This window comes from Urocampus carinirostris, chromosome 4 (assembly GCF_059441175.1).
Source record: "Urocampus carinirostris isolate Australia breed hairy pipefish chromosome 4, RoL_Ucar_1.0, whole genome shotgun sequence".
Taxonomy (NCBI): domain Eukaryota; kingdom Metazoa; phylum Chordata; class Actinopteri; order Syngnathiformes; family Syngnathidae; genus Urocampus; species Urocampus carinirostris.
The window spans coordinates 37074618-37092778 of record NC_142352.1 but is presented as its reverse complement, the minus strand read 5'-3'; the positions used below and the strand labels follow the sequence as shown (position 1 = coordinate 37092778).

At 37.6% G+C, this 18161-nt stretch overlaps 1 protein-coding gene and 1 long non-coding RNA gene across 7 annotated transcripts in view; one reads left to right on the top strand and one right to left on the bottom strand.

Moving 5' to 3' along the window:
• galnt18b (UDP-N-acetyl-alpha-D-galactosamine:polypeptide N-acetylgalactosaminyltransferase 18b) overlaps positions 1–7350 on the top strand; it is a 145239-nt gene extending 137889 nt beyond the window's left edge. The window contains exons 10-11 of the mRNA XM_088334432.1: positions 2150–2314; positions 4259–7350. Coding sequence (XP_088190558.1) covers positions 2150–2314; positions 4259–4405 — 312 coding nt within the window. The 3' untranslated portion in view covers positions 4406–7350. The remainder of the gene's footprint in view (positions 1–2149; positions 2315–4258) is intronic.
• Positions 1–17974, bottom strand: part of LOC148367476 (uncharacterized) — a 38030-nt gene extending 20056 nt beyond the window's left edge. For 2 of the 6 annotated variants that reach the window (XR_015850315.1, XR_015850317.1), the window contains exons 1-2: positions 17706–17974; positions 13598–13710 (exon numbers count right to left, since the gene is read on the bottom strand). This is a non-coding gene — a long non-coding RNA (uncharacterized LOC148367476). Of the gene's footprint in view, positions 1–12902; positions 13476–13540; positions 13711–17705 lie in introns of those variants that run through there. The other 4 variants (XR_015850318.1, XR_015850319.1, XR_015850316.1 and 1 more) reach the window with 3 other exon arrangements.
• Between the last annotated feature and the right edge of the window lie 187 nt (positions 17975–18161).

Below are 18161 nucleotides of genomic sequence, written 5' to 3'. Positions count from 1 at the left end.
ATTTCTGTAAGAAGCACTAGGGAGAAGCAAAAAAAGAAAGCTGACAGACAATTTGGAAATATTTGATAAATATTGATGGACACTGATGAATGGATAGGTGGATAGATGGGTAAATGAATGAATAAATGAATGAAGGAAGGGAGGGAGGGAGTTAAGGAGTGAGGGGAGCAATGATGGCTAGATGGATGGATGAATGGATGGCTGGCTGGCTGGCTAGATGGAAGGATGGATGGATGGATGGATGGATGGATGGATGGATGGATGGATGGATGGATGGATGGATGGATGGATGGAAGGATGGATGGATGGATGGATGGATGGATGGATGGATGGATGGATGGATGGATGGATGGATGGATGGATGGATGTGAAGCAATATCCAGCTGTTTTATGCATCTCTGGGGACAGCCATTTTGAGAATTGGTGTAGAGCACTGTTTCTCAACCTTTTCTGAGCCAAGGCACACATTTTCATCAAAAACGCTCAAGGCACACCATCTGTCGAAAATGTTTAAAAATTAATTCTTGGAACCATTTTCATGTTTTTCTTTGAACTGAAATGGTCACATTGACTTAATTGACAGTATAAAGTTTGTTCTTATCATTTGTGGTCACCATGGCTCAGGAGGTAATACCGTTTATTATTTTTGGTTTATAACTTTGCTACCATTTTTTAACTAGTTTTACTATACTTTATTTCGTATTCTAGAAAAACAACAACAATTAGCTGCCTGTATTAATTTTCTTCCTACGTACTAACCTTTATGTTCAAGATTTTTATCTTATTTAAATGTGTTTTTTTAGTTTTTGAAGTGCACTCTTATCCAGCTTTGTTAAACAACATAAGTTATTAGATATATATCTCTGTTGTACCTCATGAGCAGATAAATAGTACATAAAAAGAAAATTGTAACCTCCTGCCACTTACTGTTATGGAAGGAAAATACTGAACAATAGCATGCTTTTTTTTAGAACTAAATGTGGGCAATTTTCTGCGGCACAACGTAAAAGGTCTTCCAGCACACTAACATGCTGTGGCACACTGGTTGAAAACCCCTGATGTAGAGGGATGAAAATAGATGATGACATTAGGGTTGCAACTAACGATTGTTTTAATCGATTAATCAGTCGATGATTTTTCAATTAATCAATTAATTCATTTTTTAAACACATTTTTAATTTCCTTCTCTTTACTTAAATATTGATGTTTCTAATATGAAAATAGTGCACAAAACAACAGAATATTCTATAATATAAAATAAAATGTTTCTCAAATAACTTAACAAGGAACAGAAATACATAGAAATGTATGCTGTACACCTGCAAATATGTAAGATACTTTTTGTATAAAATGCAGAAAAGAGGGGCAACAATGGAGGAGAATGCGGGTACTATCAGTTCAAGAGGCCCTCGACCATTTAATGTTTTTATACTTTTGCTCATGTTCACGTTTTTAAGTATTGCCATTCTATTTTGTTACACTTGTTAAAGAAAATAAAAGTAATGAAGTCATTCATGCATCAAAATACAGTCTTGAGGTACCCTCTGTTGGGGGAAAGAGCTACTAAAACTTTGTCGCTGAAAATAAAGTAAATAGTACAACAAAATGATTTTTAGTCGCCATCTGTTGGATCTATGTGGTACTACATGCATGTCCCCTCAACGTCACAGCAAGATTCAATGCATTCTTATTTACAATTATTAACATGCTGAGTGGCACATAAATTGTGCGAAACAACGAATCGATGATGACAATGCTTTTAATAATCGACTTTAATCAATTTTAGCGATTTGTTGTTGCAGCCCTAGATGATAACTTTGCTGGAGTTTCAGTTAATGACCAATTATGGTTCTGCTTTCGAAGGTTGTTAACTGAGCCTTGGGCAACACCACAAAATTTACACTGTGGTCAATCGCAAAGAAGACTGTAACAAAGATTTGATTTGATTTTGCAAACAAAATATGAATCAAAATTTGGTGTTTAGATTTGTGCCAGCCCACACAAAATATTCGTAGGAAATCCTATTGGTCGACTTTCACTATAAAAAAAAAATACAAACTGCTTGTTTTAATGTCTTTGCAATATGTCACTATCGATATCTTTAACGAGACTTTCTTCGTTCTGAATTGTTCCCGGTATGTTCTTCCAGAATGTCTATTACACTAGTAGCCAACAGCTCTTGGTGGGTCTCCTAAGTCCCACAGTTGACGACGATGACAACAAGTGCCTAGTGGACGTCAACAGCAGACCACGCCTGATTGAGTGTGGATACGCCACGTCCAAACGCATGAAACTAAACTGGCTCTTCACTCAGGTGAACACAATTTTAGTTGGCACTTTTGGCAAAGAAATGTAGACTGATTCACTGAGTGAGATTACCGATACTGGGAAATAATGTGAATGTTGATGCCCATAGATATTTTTCCATTGATCAGTAGCTAAAAAAAACTCAATTGATAAATAGATTACATGTGTGTGAAAAAATAAAGACACTTAGCCCTGAAAATATTTGAACAGTGACACAATAATTAATATGGGCTTAAAGTCCACAATCTCAGCTGGAATTTCAGCTTTTCCACATCCAAATCTGAACAAGGGTTTAAGAATCGTAACCCTTTACACTCTTTTACCCCATTTTCAAGGGACCAAAAGGTATTGTACAATTGACTCAAAGGGCTGTAATATAATCAGAAAGTCCCTCCCTTCTTAACCTGTCAACAATTAAGTAGTGAAAAGGTCTGGTGTTGGAAGCTTTTGTTTTGGCCACACATCATGTGTTCAAGGAAGCTCTCAGCGGAGGTGAAGCAAAATATCCTGAGACCATAAAAAAGAAGAAATCCATAAGTCTGCTGAAATTCTTTGAAAAGCCAAAAGAACAGTGCATTCTCAGAAAAAAAGGAATGCAATGGTGCGGTTGGTAATTCATAAAAATCCAGAAGTCAATGGAAAACAACACCAATGGATGATTGCTGAATACTGTCCATGGAAGAGAAAAACATTTACAACATCTTCTGAAATGAAGAACACTATCCAGAAAGTGGGTGTATCTGTTTCTAAGTCTACAATAAAACAAAGACTTAATGAATGTAAATACAGACAGTTCACAACTAGAAGAAAGCCATTCATCAGTCCCAAAAACAGACAGGCCAGGCCAAAATTGACCTTGTCAAAATACACCTTTAACAAGCCAGCCCAGTTAAACAGTAAATGGTCTGCATTTAAGTCATTGTAGTCTCCCATAGCGCTTTACAGTGTTCTTCACACTTGCCCATTTCAAACACCTACTCACACACCGAAAGCAGGCACAGCCGTGCAAGGCTACCTGCTTATTGGGACAGTAGGGGTTCCGTGTCTTGCCCAGGGACACTTTGACATTTAACTCAGAGGAGTTGGGAATTTGTACCTATCACCTCTTGTTCCCAAGACGAATGTTATATGTACAAATGAGACAAAGGCAAACCTGTACCAGTATAATGGGAAGAAGAAAGTTTCGGGAAGAAAAAGGGAACAGCACATGATCCAAAGCAACCCACATCCTCTGTTAACCATAAAGGATGCAGTTTGATGGCATGGGCATGCATGGCTTCCAAAGGCACTGGGTTACTTGTGTTTATTGATGACTTTACAACAGATAGAAGTATCCGGAATAATTCTCAAGTATACAGGGATATACTTTACGCTCAGATTCAGCCAAATACTGCAGAATTAATTGGACGCCGCTTTACTGTGCTGATGGACAATGACCCAGAGCATACAGCAAAAGCAACCTAGTCATTTTTAGAGCAACAATTTAGAATATTCTGCAATGCCCAAGTCAATCTCCAGATCTAGACCCAATCAATCATGCATTTAGATTGCTCAAGATGAGGCTTAAGGAGAAAAGACCCACAAACAAGCAACAACTCAAGGCTGTTGCTGTAAAGGCCTGGGAAAACCTGAAGGGGGAACCCAGCATTTGGTGCTGTCTATGAATTCCAGGATTCAGGCAGTGATTGAAAGGATTAGCAAAAAATATTGACAACAAACGTTTTTGTCTTGATTTCGCTTCATTACGTTTGAGCCCCTGAAATGTGGTGTGTTTGGGAAAAATGTATACAATTCCTTCATTCTCAGTCAGATGCTGTTGTTCAACCACTTGAATTAAACCATACAGTTTGCACTTCAATTCATGTCAAGGTATTGCCTAATTTGTGCGTCTCACCCAGGGATTCAGTGTATTGTTCTGTGGAATAAGCCTAACTTGTCTTAATCTTTCTAGGGAGGATCCATTCAGAACAGAAAATCAAGGAGATGCTTGGAGCTTGTGGCAAACAGTGACAATGAATTTGGTTACCAACTGGTGTTGCAGAAATGCACAGGACAGAAATGGTTTATCACAAATGTATTGTATAGCAATTCCCCCTGAGTGCATCTGACTTATTCTGAGTGAGTGACCGTGTGTGGAGTTTGCGTCTGCAACTGTGAGTGTAATTCAGCATTCCAGACAGCTCAGTTGTGGGAAACGTCGCACTTGGAAATTCCAACTTCAAAGCGTTCCAGTCGGCAGTAAACAAAAGGAAAACATGCCTGATGACCTGGATACAACGACTGGATGATAGGCATTTGAGCTAAAACTTCCAAAACTGAACTGGTCCATGACTCTGGCAACTTTGATATGTTTTATCGAAAATCCAATAATGGAAATCAAAAGAATGCCAGCTCCTTAAAGGGACAGTGTGTATTATTTGACCGCTAAATGTTTCTGCAGCCAAAAACGGATGTAAAAAGTAGGGCCGCACTCAACAATTATTTTGATAATCGATGAATTACTGAATTACTATTTCAAAAAATCTTTTTTTAAACATTTTTAATTTCCTCAATTAAAATATTGAAGTTTTGGACCAACAGAGAAATAGTGCAAAAAAACAACCGAATATTCTATGGTACAAAGCAATTTTTAAAAATCCAAGTGTTTGTCAAATAGCCTTACAATAAACAATAATACATAGAATTGTATGCTATAGACCTGCAATTATGTAAGATACTTTTTGTGCAAAAAAAAAGAGTGGTAAAATTAGGGAGGAATGCGAGTATTTTGTCGTATGTTATCTTATTGTACATTGAATGTTTTTACACAGCACTTTAAGTTTCATTTTGGTGTCTTAAAAGTTCTATGTAAACACATCTAGATTTGGATCAACAGAACCTTGTGCATTAAAATACAGTCACGAAGCTCTCTCTGCCGGACCAAAGTGCTACTACAAGTTTGTCACTAGGTCAAGAAGAAATTCAATGTACTTTTTTTGCATTGGATTAACATGCTAAGTGCTGCTTAAATCGCGCGACAAAATAATTTGATGCTGAAATTTGTTGCCAAACCTTTGAATTTACAGTTTAGTGGATTTAATCAATGCAGCCCTACTAAAAAGAACAAGGAAAAATACAAACTAGGGAGACTCAAAGTAACTGAAACACACCATTTTACGTTTCATTGTTTTGCCCACCCTTTTTGGGGAGCAGTAAGATGGCCAATAATAATGTCAGCTCCCTCTGGGTGAGGCTTGTCATGTCAAATGCAAATTTCTGAACCTACAAGTATTAAAATGAAATGCATGTATTATACGTAGTTCATGCAGTTTTGCTTAATCTTAAAATATTGAATTTTTTTTTAATGAATGGGGTAGGTTTGGCCGCTAGGTGGTGCTAAATAATACACATTGTCCCTTTATTGTTCTCATCTGAAGAGATTTGGGATGTACTTTGACTTCAAGCAATGTTTATTGTATTTGTGTTTCAAGTGGAAGTAAATTTCAACTATTTAAAAACAACTAAATGTTTTATGACCCACCACTAGTGTAGACACAGATTTGTCTTTAACAATGTGTTTGTAGGTTTGCAAAATCCACCTGCTTTTATCCTGTGAGAGATTGTGTCAAGAGTTGATGACATCATTTTTTAGGGCTTAGCTAACTACCAATTAGAGTTCACCTGCTTTCTGATAGTGAAGCATGGTCACCCGGTCACTAGCTGAAACCCAAGCAGCATAGATGTTGTCATCTCTTGACAACACCTCTCAAAACGGTAACCCCCAGAGAAGAGGGGCTTCTTTCTCGTTCTACAAAGACATTCTGTGTTTATACTAGTAGAGACCAGAGCAAGGCCATACATTTCACACACCTTCAGTAGTCCGATGCCTGAATGAATCAAATTTTCAACAACTATTTTAGGGCTATAAGACATTTACTGCAGCTACAGCTGTGACACAAAAAAAGCGCCACATTTAAATTGGACCACTATTTATGAATATGGCCACATTTTACTCATCAAAACTTGTTTTCATTTGTACACAAAATCCATCCAGCTTTCTATTCTCAAGAAGATTGCAGTTACTTGGTTTTAGTTCCATGAAGATCTTTTATATCACCATTGTAAATGTCCAGGGTTTTTTTCTTCACTTTTTCATTGTGATTCTTCCGTTACCGCCTCCTAGCCATAGTTCGTAAAACGCTGATATTTCGTTATGCCTTTAAGAAGGCCCTGCTCTGCCAACTCGAAATCTGACTGGCTGAATCAACAGTTTTATAGACACTTATCATATGCCTCAGGGCCTGCAGAACTGATTCTGAAGGCCTCCGGTTAGATTTATGACCCTGCCAACAAGTAATGTCTGAAATGTGATTGGTTAAATGCTTAAATATGAAAGGACACGAGTGGAAGCGGTGCAACCCGGGGAATATAGCAATGTAAGGGAGCGGATAGACAATTTAGAATTATTTAACAAGTATTCATGGACAAAATAAAATAAACAACACATGGTTCACAGTAGGCCAGGAGAGAAGGCCTTAAAGGTCCTGACGACCCACCTCTGGTAAAGACCTATTAAACATAATATTTCTGAAGAATTCTTCGCGTTGAATTCCACTCTAGATGTGGAATTCACTGTTTTCTGAAACACTGCAGAAAGAGCATTGAGAACATATGGCACCATGATGATGCTAAATAATACAGTATTGCGAATGTTATACAGTATTTAAATATGCCCATGGAATGGAGACCCACAAGTGTTTCAACTGTTATTTTTATGACAACTAGATTATTTTGAATATTTGATGGTAAAAGCAGTACAGTGATATTTTCATTGGATGAAAAAATAGTACTGGGTTTAAAATTGGGTCGTCTTTAAGCTTTCTTATGGCTACCATGTAGCAATCTGCTGTAAGTATTTTATTTCACGGTCTCAGGTTTATTTTGTGATTTATCTGTATGGGTTGTGTAACAACTGGAAACAAATGTTGATTATTTTCTGATTGTTGATACTTTGAATATTTGTTATATACAAGGATAAAATAAAATAAAAAGTTTAAAACAAAATCCCTGCTTTTCTTTGTTGTGGAAGACATGCGATTTCAATTTAACACACACACCATAAGCCACATATTACATTAATACAAACACAGACTTAGAATGACCAAAATTGAATTGTTCTTGCAAGAGTATGAAACAAATCTATTAATCATTCTATTTTCAGATGTTGGGTGGGGGGCGCATCACTGCATTTGAACCTTGAAACCTATAAAGAGAAGGGGAGTAATCACATCCATGATAAAAACGACCACTTTGTAGATTGAAACATACTGAATTGCCATTCACATAATAAAGCATTTGATTAAGAAATGGATTCTTGCACACACATGCAATGTTAGAGAGAGTACACTGCTTGAAAAGACATGTCAGTAAGTAATGACACATGCGGTGTATGGAAAATAGGTTTACTCCAACTGTTTTGTGCACCCGAGAACGTGACTGGTTGCCCAGCTTGTTTTGAAAATGTGAGTCCTCATTAGAAACTACACTTGAGCTAGGCTCAACAGACTGTTGCATTAAATATACATGGAAGCACACTTTCATCAAAAAGACCTTATTATTTTGCACGTCTTAATAGATGCAAGACGAGCCCCTCAGTTTGCTCAGAGACCACAGAAAAAATACACGGAAAATAACGTAACCTACATCTATGCAATCCGTCAGAAACAGAAATTTTACTGCCACTGTGTAACAGTCATGTAAAGGAATGGATTACAAATCCATTTTGTTTTTTGACTGATTTTTTTGTGAAGTTTGGTTAACAATTTTACTGATTCCCATCTGCCAGTTGCTGACCCCAATGAAAGTAGTTAACTTAAAGATATGTCAAATTTGCGTAGGCAGACCCAAACGCAGGGAGGCCGGATTGGAGGCGGGTGTGTTCAGTAAAGGATGGGATTTATTGACCAAAAACGAAACCAAAAACAAACAAGGTCTCAAAACAACTACCAAAGTGTGCAAACACGAAACCAAAGCTGACATGATAACAACTGACTGGACGGAAGTGGGAACTACAATGACCTGACTCAGTTTACCGTCCCAATAGTCAATATAATGACTTGGTATAATTACGAACAGGTGTAATATGATAAGGCTCAGGTGTGTCTTTTTCCAAATGTGGTTGACGCCCTCTTGGGGAAGGTGGCGTACCAGATAGTGACATTACCTCCCCCTCAACGTCCGGTGCCAAAAAAAAAAAAAAAAAAAAAAAAAAAACTCTGAGGCTGCATTAAACAGACCTTCGCCAATTCAGGACCACCGGACCTCGGTAGATGAGGATCCTTGTCCTTCCTCGCTGACGCAGGGACCCAAATCAGCTAGGTCACTTTCACCTCACCGACAGGAACTTTCTTAAAGCCAGGACTGGGACCAGAAGTGACTGAGGGTCCTTCTCGCTGCCAGGACAGGAAACCGAGGTGGCCAAGGGGCCTTCTCCCCCGCTGCTGGGACAGGAACAAATGCAGCAGACAGTCCTTGGATCCCCCAAAAAGGACAGAGGGGATGGGTGCTTCCTGCTTGGTCCTTTGGTAATTGTGTCTTCTGTCTGAACTTGAGACGATGGATGAGGTCAGGCCTGTATATCAACCACTGAATCAAAAACTTTCAGACTCCTTTGATAAGATACGACTTTATCTCATCTCATCTCATTAGCTGTGCCGCTTATCCTCAGTAGGGTCGCGGGGGCGCTGGAGCCCATCCCAGCAATCATCGGGCAGTGGGCAGGGGACACCCCGAACTGGCCGCCACAGGGACAGACAACTCGCTCGCTCATTCACACCTAGGGACAATTTGGACCAGCCAATTAACTTGACATGCATGTTTTTTGTAATGTGGGAGGAAACCGGAGTCCCCGGAGGAAACCCACGCAAGCACGGGGAGAACATACAAACTCCGCACAGGAAGTCCGGTAGCTGTATTTGAACCCACACAGGAGGTTCCCAAGACCTTAGAACTGTGCCACACACGCGCTAACCACTGCGCCGCCGTGCTGCCCATGAGACTTTATGTAATGTTGCCGTCCTGCCCATGAGACTTTATGTAATGTTAATCTGCCTGTCAATCTTAAGATCTATTAAAGCTGAAACTGCATGACTTTTACTACATTCCCCATTTAGTGAATTTGGTTGATCTTAAAAATATTCATCACGGCCGAGGAATAGCAAAAAGGTCCATTTTAAATGTTAAACAAAAGCAGCATTTGGTCATAAATCCTCTTTGAATTGTGTCCTCTCAAATGGCTTTTTTTGTTGGCCCTACCTTTCCATCCATGTTCAAGTTACGTACCTAATAAAACCAATAAACCAACTTATTTCAATCATTGTAATATAGTTTGTGGATATATATATTTTACAAATGGCAGGAAATATGAAAAAATATGCATAGAAAAATAAGATACCATTTATTATCCCAAATGGTATAGGCCTATGCCAACTACAGTAAACGTGCATAGACTGTAATGACAAAGATAGCTTTCATAACAAAAAGATTCAAGTACTTTGTCAAAACTGTTCATCTGTAAATTTGCTGTAAAGCTGTTGTAAATATTTAACAAAAAATGCATACAAAGTAAAGGACAAGAACATAAAGCTTGTGGTGTCAAAGACAAATTTTCCATAAACAAAATATTCAAGTTCCTTATGTAAACATTGTAGAACACCCATCTCTTGCACCAGACTGATCCAAATTTGTTAGACGAGGTCCGCTGTCTGACTTTACCACCGCACCGGGGTGCTTGGCTTTCGAGTGATACATCAGGGAAGAAGTATGGTAATTAAATTCAGCTTTGCAAAGCATATATATCACTTTCGTCTTGTCGATATTCCCATCGGGCAAAGTTTTAAAGCAAAACGTTCTGCCTAATCATGTTCCCTTTCTCTTTTCCATTGCTAGCATGCTACGCCACGTTAGCGGCAAGAAATGAAAGAGACTCTTCTTCGTTTGTTGGAACAGCGCGGCTTGACACCCGGAGGCGTATATTTTCACGCGTCAAATTGAAAATTATAAAGCAAATTGTTAACGCGACATTTTCCCCAGCCGTAATTAGAAAAATAATAATTATTATAAAATTATATATATATATATATATATATATATATATATATATATATATATATATATATATATATATATATATGGCACTGCGTTAAATATGGCGAATTGACATCTGAGCCCTTTAGTGTTACCTGTGGTGTTCGCAGGGTTCAGTGCTTGGCCCCCTTCTCTTAAGCATTTATATGCTTCCACTAGGTGATATTATTCTCAAGTATAATATCAGTTTCCATTGCTACGCAGATGACACTCAACTATCTCCCGATGGAGGAATCTGCCACACTAAACTGTGGAAATTTGGAGGCCTGCCTCACTGAGATAAAAGAGTGGATGTCACTCAATTTCCTGCGTCTTAACTCTGAAAAGACTGAAATGTTAGTTATTGGTCCATCTAAATCCCGTGACTTATTCTCTAAAACCGCTGTGAACATCGACAATTGCCACATCACACAGAACGACTCACTTAAAAATTTAGGTGTCATATTTGACCCCGATCTGTCCTTTCAAACACATGTGAAGAAAATTACTAGAACCCCTTTCTTCCATCTCCGTAACATTGCTAAAATTCGTCCTATACTTTCTCAGAGGGGAGAAATCATAATTCACGCGTTTGTTACCTCCCGTCTCGATTACTGTAATGCACTACTTTCCGGTCTTCCGATGACCAGACTCAAGAGTCTTCAGCTGGTACAAAATGCTGCAGCGAGGCTTTTAACTAGGACAAAAGAGTACGATCACATCACCCCAATTTTGGCTAACCTGCATTGGCTCCCTGTTAGCCTAAGATGCGATTTTAAGGTTCTCCTATTACTATAAAAAATCATACATGGACTTTCCCCCTCATATCTTTCAGATCTGATTTCCCCCTATGTCCTGACCCGAAGCCTTCGTTCCTGGTGATCCCAAGAGCCAAGAAGTGTTCCGCTGGTTCGAGAATGTTCTCCATCCGGGCACCGGTGTTGTGGAATGCTCATCCCCCTGAGATCCGATCTGCTGCCTCAGTGCACATGTTTAAGTCTAAGCTTAAAACTCACTTCTACTCTATAGCATACAATTAACCTAAACTTCTTATATATAATAACTTGTGAAGCCCTTTGAGACTATTTGTGATTAAGGGCTATACAAATAAAAATGACTTGACTTGATATATATAAATGAATGAAGAAATCACCTGATGTGTGTATATATACATATACTGGTATATATATATCTCATCTCATTCTCATCTCATTAGCTGCACCGCTTATCCTCAGTAGGGTCGCGGGGGGGGGGGGGGGGGCTGGAGCCCATCCCAGCAATCATCGGGCAGTGGGCAGGGGACACCCTGAACTGGTTGCCAGCCAATCGCAGGGCACACGGGGACAGACAACTCACTCGCTCATTCGCACCTAGGGACAATTTGGACCGGCCAATTCACCTGAAATGCATGTTTTTGTAGTTTTTTAATCAATGTCATATGCTATAGCTCAATCTGACAAGCAACTAATAAGGCTGTCGTGCATTCTTTCACGTAAAAACTCCTGACATAAGCAGTGATATGGTATTTGATGCATGACTATCGCGGCCAAGTTTTATCTAAAAACACACAAAAAAAACCTGCTCATGTACACATCTCGTGGTAAGTGTATGCTGAGATGTTTTTTTCTCTCTATCAGAAACTTAAATGTATTTAATTCAAATTAAAGCCCACTTCAAATAACGTTACCCGTTTGACACAGTATTTACCGATACAGTAAAGTGCGCGAATGAGTAAAGAGTGACATCTACTGGTTAACAGAAATCCCACAAAATGGAGACGAGTGGTAGGCATTGCGTGAATTTGTGGGCAAAGTATTGTATATTTTAATAATTTGCCGGACCGTAACTCAGACTTTAAGAAGGAGGTGACAGTGTTCAAGGTGGATAACTATTGAGAAACAAGAGTCCTTTATACAAAAGTGATCTCCTACTGTGCAGCCAGGGTTGGGATGGTTACTCTAAAAAGGTAATCCGTTACTGTTAGTAGTCAAGTCAAGTCAAGTCATTTTTATTTGTATAGCCCTAAATCACGAAGAGTCTCAAAGGGCTTCACAGATTATTACACTATATTACACAGACTATTTTTAATTACCTGTTGAAAAGTGTAATCAGTAACATAATCCGAATACCATAATAGTGATTACTTTTGGGTTACTCCAATACCAAATATGCCAATAGAAGACAAAATCTAAACATAAATACAATTTATTTTTAAAAAATACATAAGATTAATGATCAACGTAGCCTGGAAAAACAAATAGAGTAAACCAAGATCAGGTAGTTGTTTGAAATGAATCAAACATTTTAACCACGTTTTAAGGTGTACTGAGCAAAAATAAAACTAATATTTGTTTTAGTCCGAATTGAGTGCACATCTAGAACGCAAGATAATTTTAAACAAAGTGTTCACTTTCTAGATTTCCAACAGACTCTGGGACTTCTGGTCACATTTCTCTGTCTCTGTCAGTGGCAGTAATTGGAATTATGATTGATCCAATCAATTTATGAGTTAGTTATGTATTTGTAAATGTAAGACACATGTTAATGCGGGCATGAAGTAAATGAATGGATGCTTGAAAGGATGGTGTGGAAGAGGGCATCAAATTACATTCATTATCGTATTTCGTTTTTTTGTTTTTTTTTAATCTTTTCAGTCACTTTGCAACATACATAGCATCACATAATGAACAAATCACCTGAAAAGAAAAAAGGATGACAGGTTGAAGCCAAAGGCTCATAAGAGACCCGTCCCCATTTCATGTTACTTTATTTGTTCTTACTTGTTTGTTGATGTTGTCTTGTTAGTTGCACCTAATTTACATGGCACTTTTTTGTCAGTTTTGCAACGGTTTTAGTCATATAGTCATGTTTGTAGTCAGGCACCTTGGGCAGCTCTGCAGTTGGAGAAGGGCGGTGGTCCTAAGTGTGCTTCGTGTGTGTGGAATGAATGAGACGGCAGAGAGAGAGTAGCATGACCCGATATGGTGAATGTACTCAAAGCTAATGCGAACGGGGAAAAGAATAAAGAGCTAAAACTAACGCACCCAGGACTTTAATATTGTTTCCTGTAGAAATAAAAAGGCTTTCAAATAATATTGTGACCCAGCAAATTAATCCATATTTTACCAAATTTACCTGTAATTTGATTACATCTTTTATTTCTGTAACTCTAACGGAATACAATTACATTTGTTTGTATTCTGATTACGTAATGTCGTTATGTCTTCAGTTACTCCTCAAGCAGGGGTCATTTTCAGTGAGATGCTCTTCTTTCGAGCTTGCAAATCTTACTGAAACTGCCTGAAATGAAAAGACAAAAGTAGGTGACTAAATTTTCTCTGCAGATAAGACACTAAGCAAAGACGTAACGTCTGAGTATTCAAGATACTTTTAGACTTGTCTTTGAGTTCGCACTGGGTTATATTACAGTGGCATGCTGTGCATTTCATACCTAGGCATTCAGTGGGTTGAATAAATCCAACACTCAATCGCCATTTTATGGCTATAAAAAATATACTTCAGCTACAACTGCAATACATATGCAAAAGCATCAATAAAAACCCTGTTATGTAATTCCATGAAATTGACAATTTTCTTCAAGTTGGTAGCAACAAATTGATAATTTTTTCCAAAAATCATGCAGTCGTCCGGTATCTGGTTGATCCTCCGATCATCATCTTCCATACCCAGTAGACGGCATCAGATTACAATTACTCAGTGGCGGCCCGAGCATTTCCCACCGAGGCCTTCAGTAGTGCTACGTCTGAAAAAATCCATCCTTCAATAACTATTTTACATACCTGTCAACCTCCACGGCTCCATGCCCTTACAAACTGTCGTATTTTCCCTTACAAAATAATCTTACACCATATTTTTTTTCAAACGTGTTTATTTATGTAATTTAACATGTTATATTGTACATGTGTTTCGTTATATCATATATATTGTTAATTAACATTTTGTTGTGAGAGACTGAGTTGCTCGACATGAATGAAGTTTATTATAAAAAAAGTTCAAAAATTAAGTAGCTTGGACGTTCACTGTAGAAGGAATAAATACATGCAAATATAATTAAGTAGAATAATACATTTTCTTATTCAAATCATTTATTTATTTTCTGGATTAAATTATTGTTGGTAATATACTGATTAAAGGGATAACCACAAACCTGTCTTTTTTTCATTTTATCCTTTTATACTTCCTTTTTTTCTTATCTTCTTTATACAACATAATAATTCGTAATATAATGCATCAAAGCAAGTGAGCAATTTGAGAGACGGCTCTCTTTAATGAGTTGAGCCGAAAAAGCCGGTTCTCTCAAAAGAGAAGAACTTCCTTACACCACACACTACCACATGATATGCGCACCGTAGCATCAAACGCTCGCTTCGTTTTCAACGAAAAAAACGATATCGAGATAGAGGCTACCGCGGCGAACTCGTTTGACTTGATTGATTTGCCGTTTTGTCATAGTTAGTGTATACCGGATGGTACCCATAATTGACAAATTTGCCTTTTTCCGTACAGATTTTCTTGTACGTCGTACACGTCTTAAAATGCATAATAAACGTAATTTGTACAGCAAAAATGTACAGGTTTACAGGTATGATTTTATGGCTATAAACAATTTACTGCATCTACAGCTGCAATACACATCCAAATGCATTAACAATAACCTCGTAAAATTGCACTAGTATTTAGGAATATAGCCACAGTTCGCTCACCCAAAAATCTTTTTTTTATTGGTGCACTAAAACTATCTTCCTTTCTTTAAAGATTTCAATTACTATGTCTCACAGATTCTCCGTGTGTTTCAGTTCCATCACAAAGTTCTTCTTTTATAGCCATCGAAACTAATGCTAAAAGTCTAGCCTGTCCTGTCCAATTCTAATTCAAATGAATCAAAATTAAGTGTTTAGATTAGTGGTGGCCCCAAAACACAGTATTATTAGTAAACCATTTATGTCCAATTACAATAAATACAAATCATTTGTTTTAATTTGTCATATGTCACTATCAATATCGATTATACTCCTTTCGGTCCTACCGTCTCAATCATTGAAACAGAAATCTAGTTCTGATTACATTTCATTTTTCAATAGAAATGGTACATGCATGCTTATGACATACATGAAACTCGAAAGATGACATACTGTTGGTGGTATACATTGGAGCAGGTGCATACCTGTCAACCTGTACGTTTTTGCCGTACAAAGTACGTTTATTATGCATTTTAAGACGTGTACAACGTACGAGAAAATCTGTACGGAAGAAGGCAAATTTGTCAATTATGGGTACCATCCGGTATACACCGACTATCGCGAAACGGCAAACCAATCAAGTCAAACGAGTTCGCCGCGGTAGCCTCTATCCCGGTATCGTTCTTTTCATTGCAAAGGAAGCAAGCGTTTGATGGTACTGTGCGCATGCGTCTGCCCTGCAGAATCCTCCCCCCCTCGCGTGATTGCGCATTCTGCTGCGCTTCCGACAATAGCAATCGTATTCTATATAATAAGCTTATTAAAACAATAAAACATTATTTTGTTGTTGAGTTATTGTTTTTGTTGTCTTTATTTTAATGTTCGAAATAAAGTATTCATTCATTCATTCATTCAAATTTAAAATACAAGCATCAATGGTTGATATTGTGGTTTGGTTTACAAAATAGAAATGCTTACTAATTTTCTCCTCCAAAAAATATCTTTATTTACAAATTTAAATTTAAAGTGTTATCTAAGGACATTTTAGATACGCTGATAACAATTTTTCCTGATTTTTTTATTTTTTTCTCATTTTATTTTTATTTTATTATTAAGAATATGTACAGAATGATATAACGAAACACATGTACAATATAACATGTTAAAATACATAAATAAACACGTTTGGAAAAAAAAAATTGTTGTAAGATTATTTTGTATTTTGCAAGGGAAAATACGACAGTTTGTAAGGGCATGGAGCCCTGGAGCTTGACAGGTATGCAGGTGGTTGCTTCAGTGCCCACAGAACTGAAACAACTTCTGGGTTTTTACTCTCCTTCTGGGGATATTGGTGGCTTTGACTTATGCTGAAGTGTGGTGAGCTTCGTGTCTGGTGAGTCAGTCAAATTTACAAATAAATTAACCTACATCTTATTAATCATTTGTTTGGCAGAGCGAGAAATCTAAACTGTAGCGTAGAAAAAACGTTTACTGTCAAACATTAACTTTAAATGAAGTGTATGCGCTCTTTACTTTTAAATACAAGCATCAATAGTTTATGAAAAAGTCCATGCATTGTGAAAAAAACATTAGCTTGCTGTTAGCCTGCAAACAAATTATATTGTTTAGGCCTGATGTTTGAGCCAAAACAGAATCCTTGGTATCGCTATCGCTCTCTGCTATGAGGCAAGAGAAATGCTTGCCTCATTCTGCATCTGCAGACACCTAGAGCAGTATGGTAAATAGTCTGGATTTATAAAGCGCTTTTCAAGTCACTGAAGACCTCCTAAAGCGCTTTACAATGTGCTTCACACATACCCATTCACACACACACTTACACACCGATAGCGGCGTCAGCCATGCAAGGCGCCAACCTGCTTGTTGGGGGAGTTAAGGGTTTGCATGTTTTACACAAGGACACTAATTGTATTAATAACATTCATAAAATTAGGTGAAAATCCAGCAATTTTAAAAAAGAAAAATCAAATAATTGTGAAGTTGAATGAATGAATGAATGAAAACTTAATTTTCGAATATTAAAATAAAAACAGGACAAAAACAATGAGTCAACAACTAAATAATGTCACATAACATGTTCGAAAAAGGGGTAGTCAGAAGCAGATGCTTATTTTCCCTACCCCTTTATCTTCCCAATTAAATACATTTTACAAATCCTTTTCTCCTCTTGTGTCTAATATAACAAAAGCTCATGGATGTACTTATTACATAGGTCAGATATCAATAATTATAATAATTACAATAATCACATATTTTATACACAAATCTTCGTAAGACCCAACGTCATAATGCCATTAGTTACCAAATATCACTTCGGCACCAATGATAATAACAACAATAAAAATAAACACAATATTTATAATAACAGTTATGATATGATAATAGCAACAATAACAACTAGTTAACTATAGTTTTAAACGCAGTATTTCCAAACTCACTCATATCCCATTTTAAACGCACTAGAACTCTGGCACTGAATAATTAAATATGGCAGTGAACGAGCAATAACTCAAACGGGAAGTAGCGAGGCGTATCTGTGTTTGGAATGTCAAGGATATAATAAAGAAGTAAACTTACTGACTTACACCCATCCAGCATGGCCACCACTACTAAGGTGGCCCGGATGTTCTCACGTGATTAGGAACTCCCAATACTCACAACACCGTTTGTTTCTTACTACTGTATTTATATTACTCGTTTAGAGGTTGTTTGGGTGTCTGAATAGTTGTTTTAACGTTAATCGGTAAAAGGGCTTGTAATCAAAGCACTCAATTCTGTGGAGAATTGCGAAACGTTCCTTTAGTTCCCAGAACGTGACGTCACGCATATCCCCCATTCAAAAAGCGACTAACCCTCTCGTGACGCACACAGCCACTCAGCAGTCTTTCTTCACGGCAGTCGAGCCTCTACGACTAGGCCCAGTTTTCTATATCGGGGATCGAACCTCCAGCTGATCATTACGACAGATTGTCATCCTTTATCCCTCATTCGTCGTCTGATTTTCGTAACACTTGTCAAAAAGAGAACAGTTAA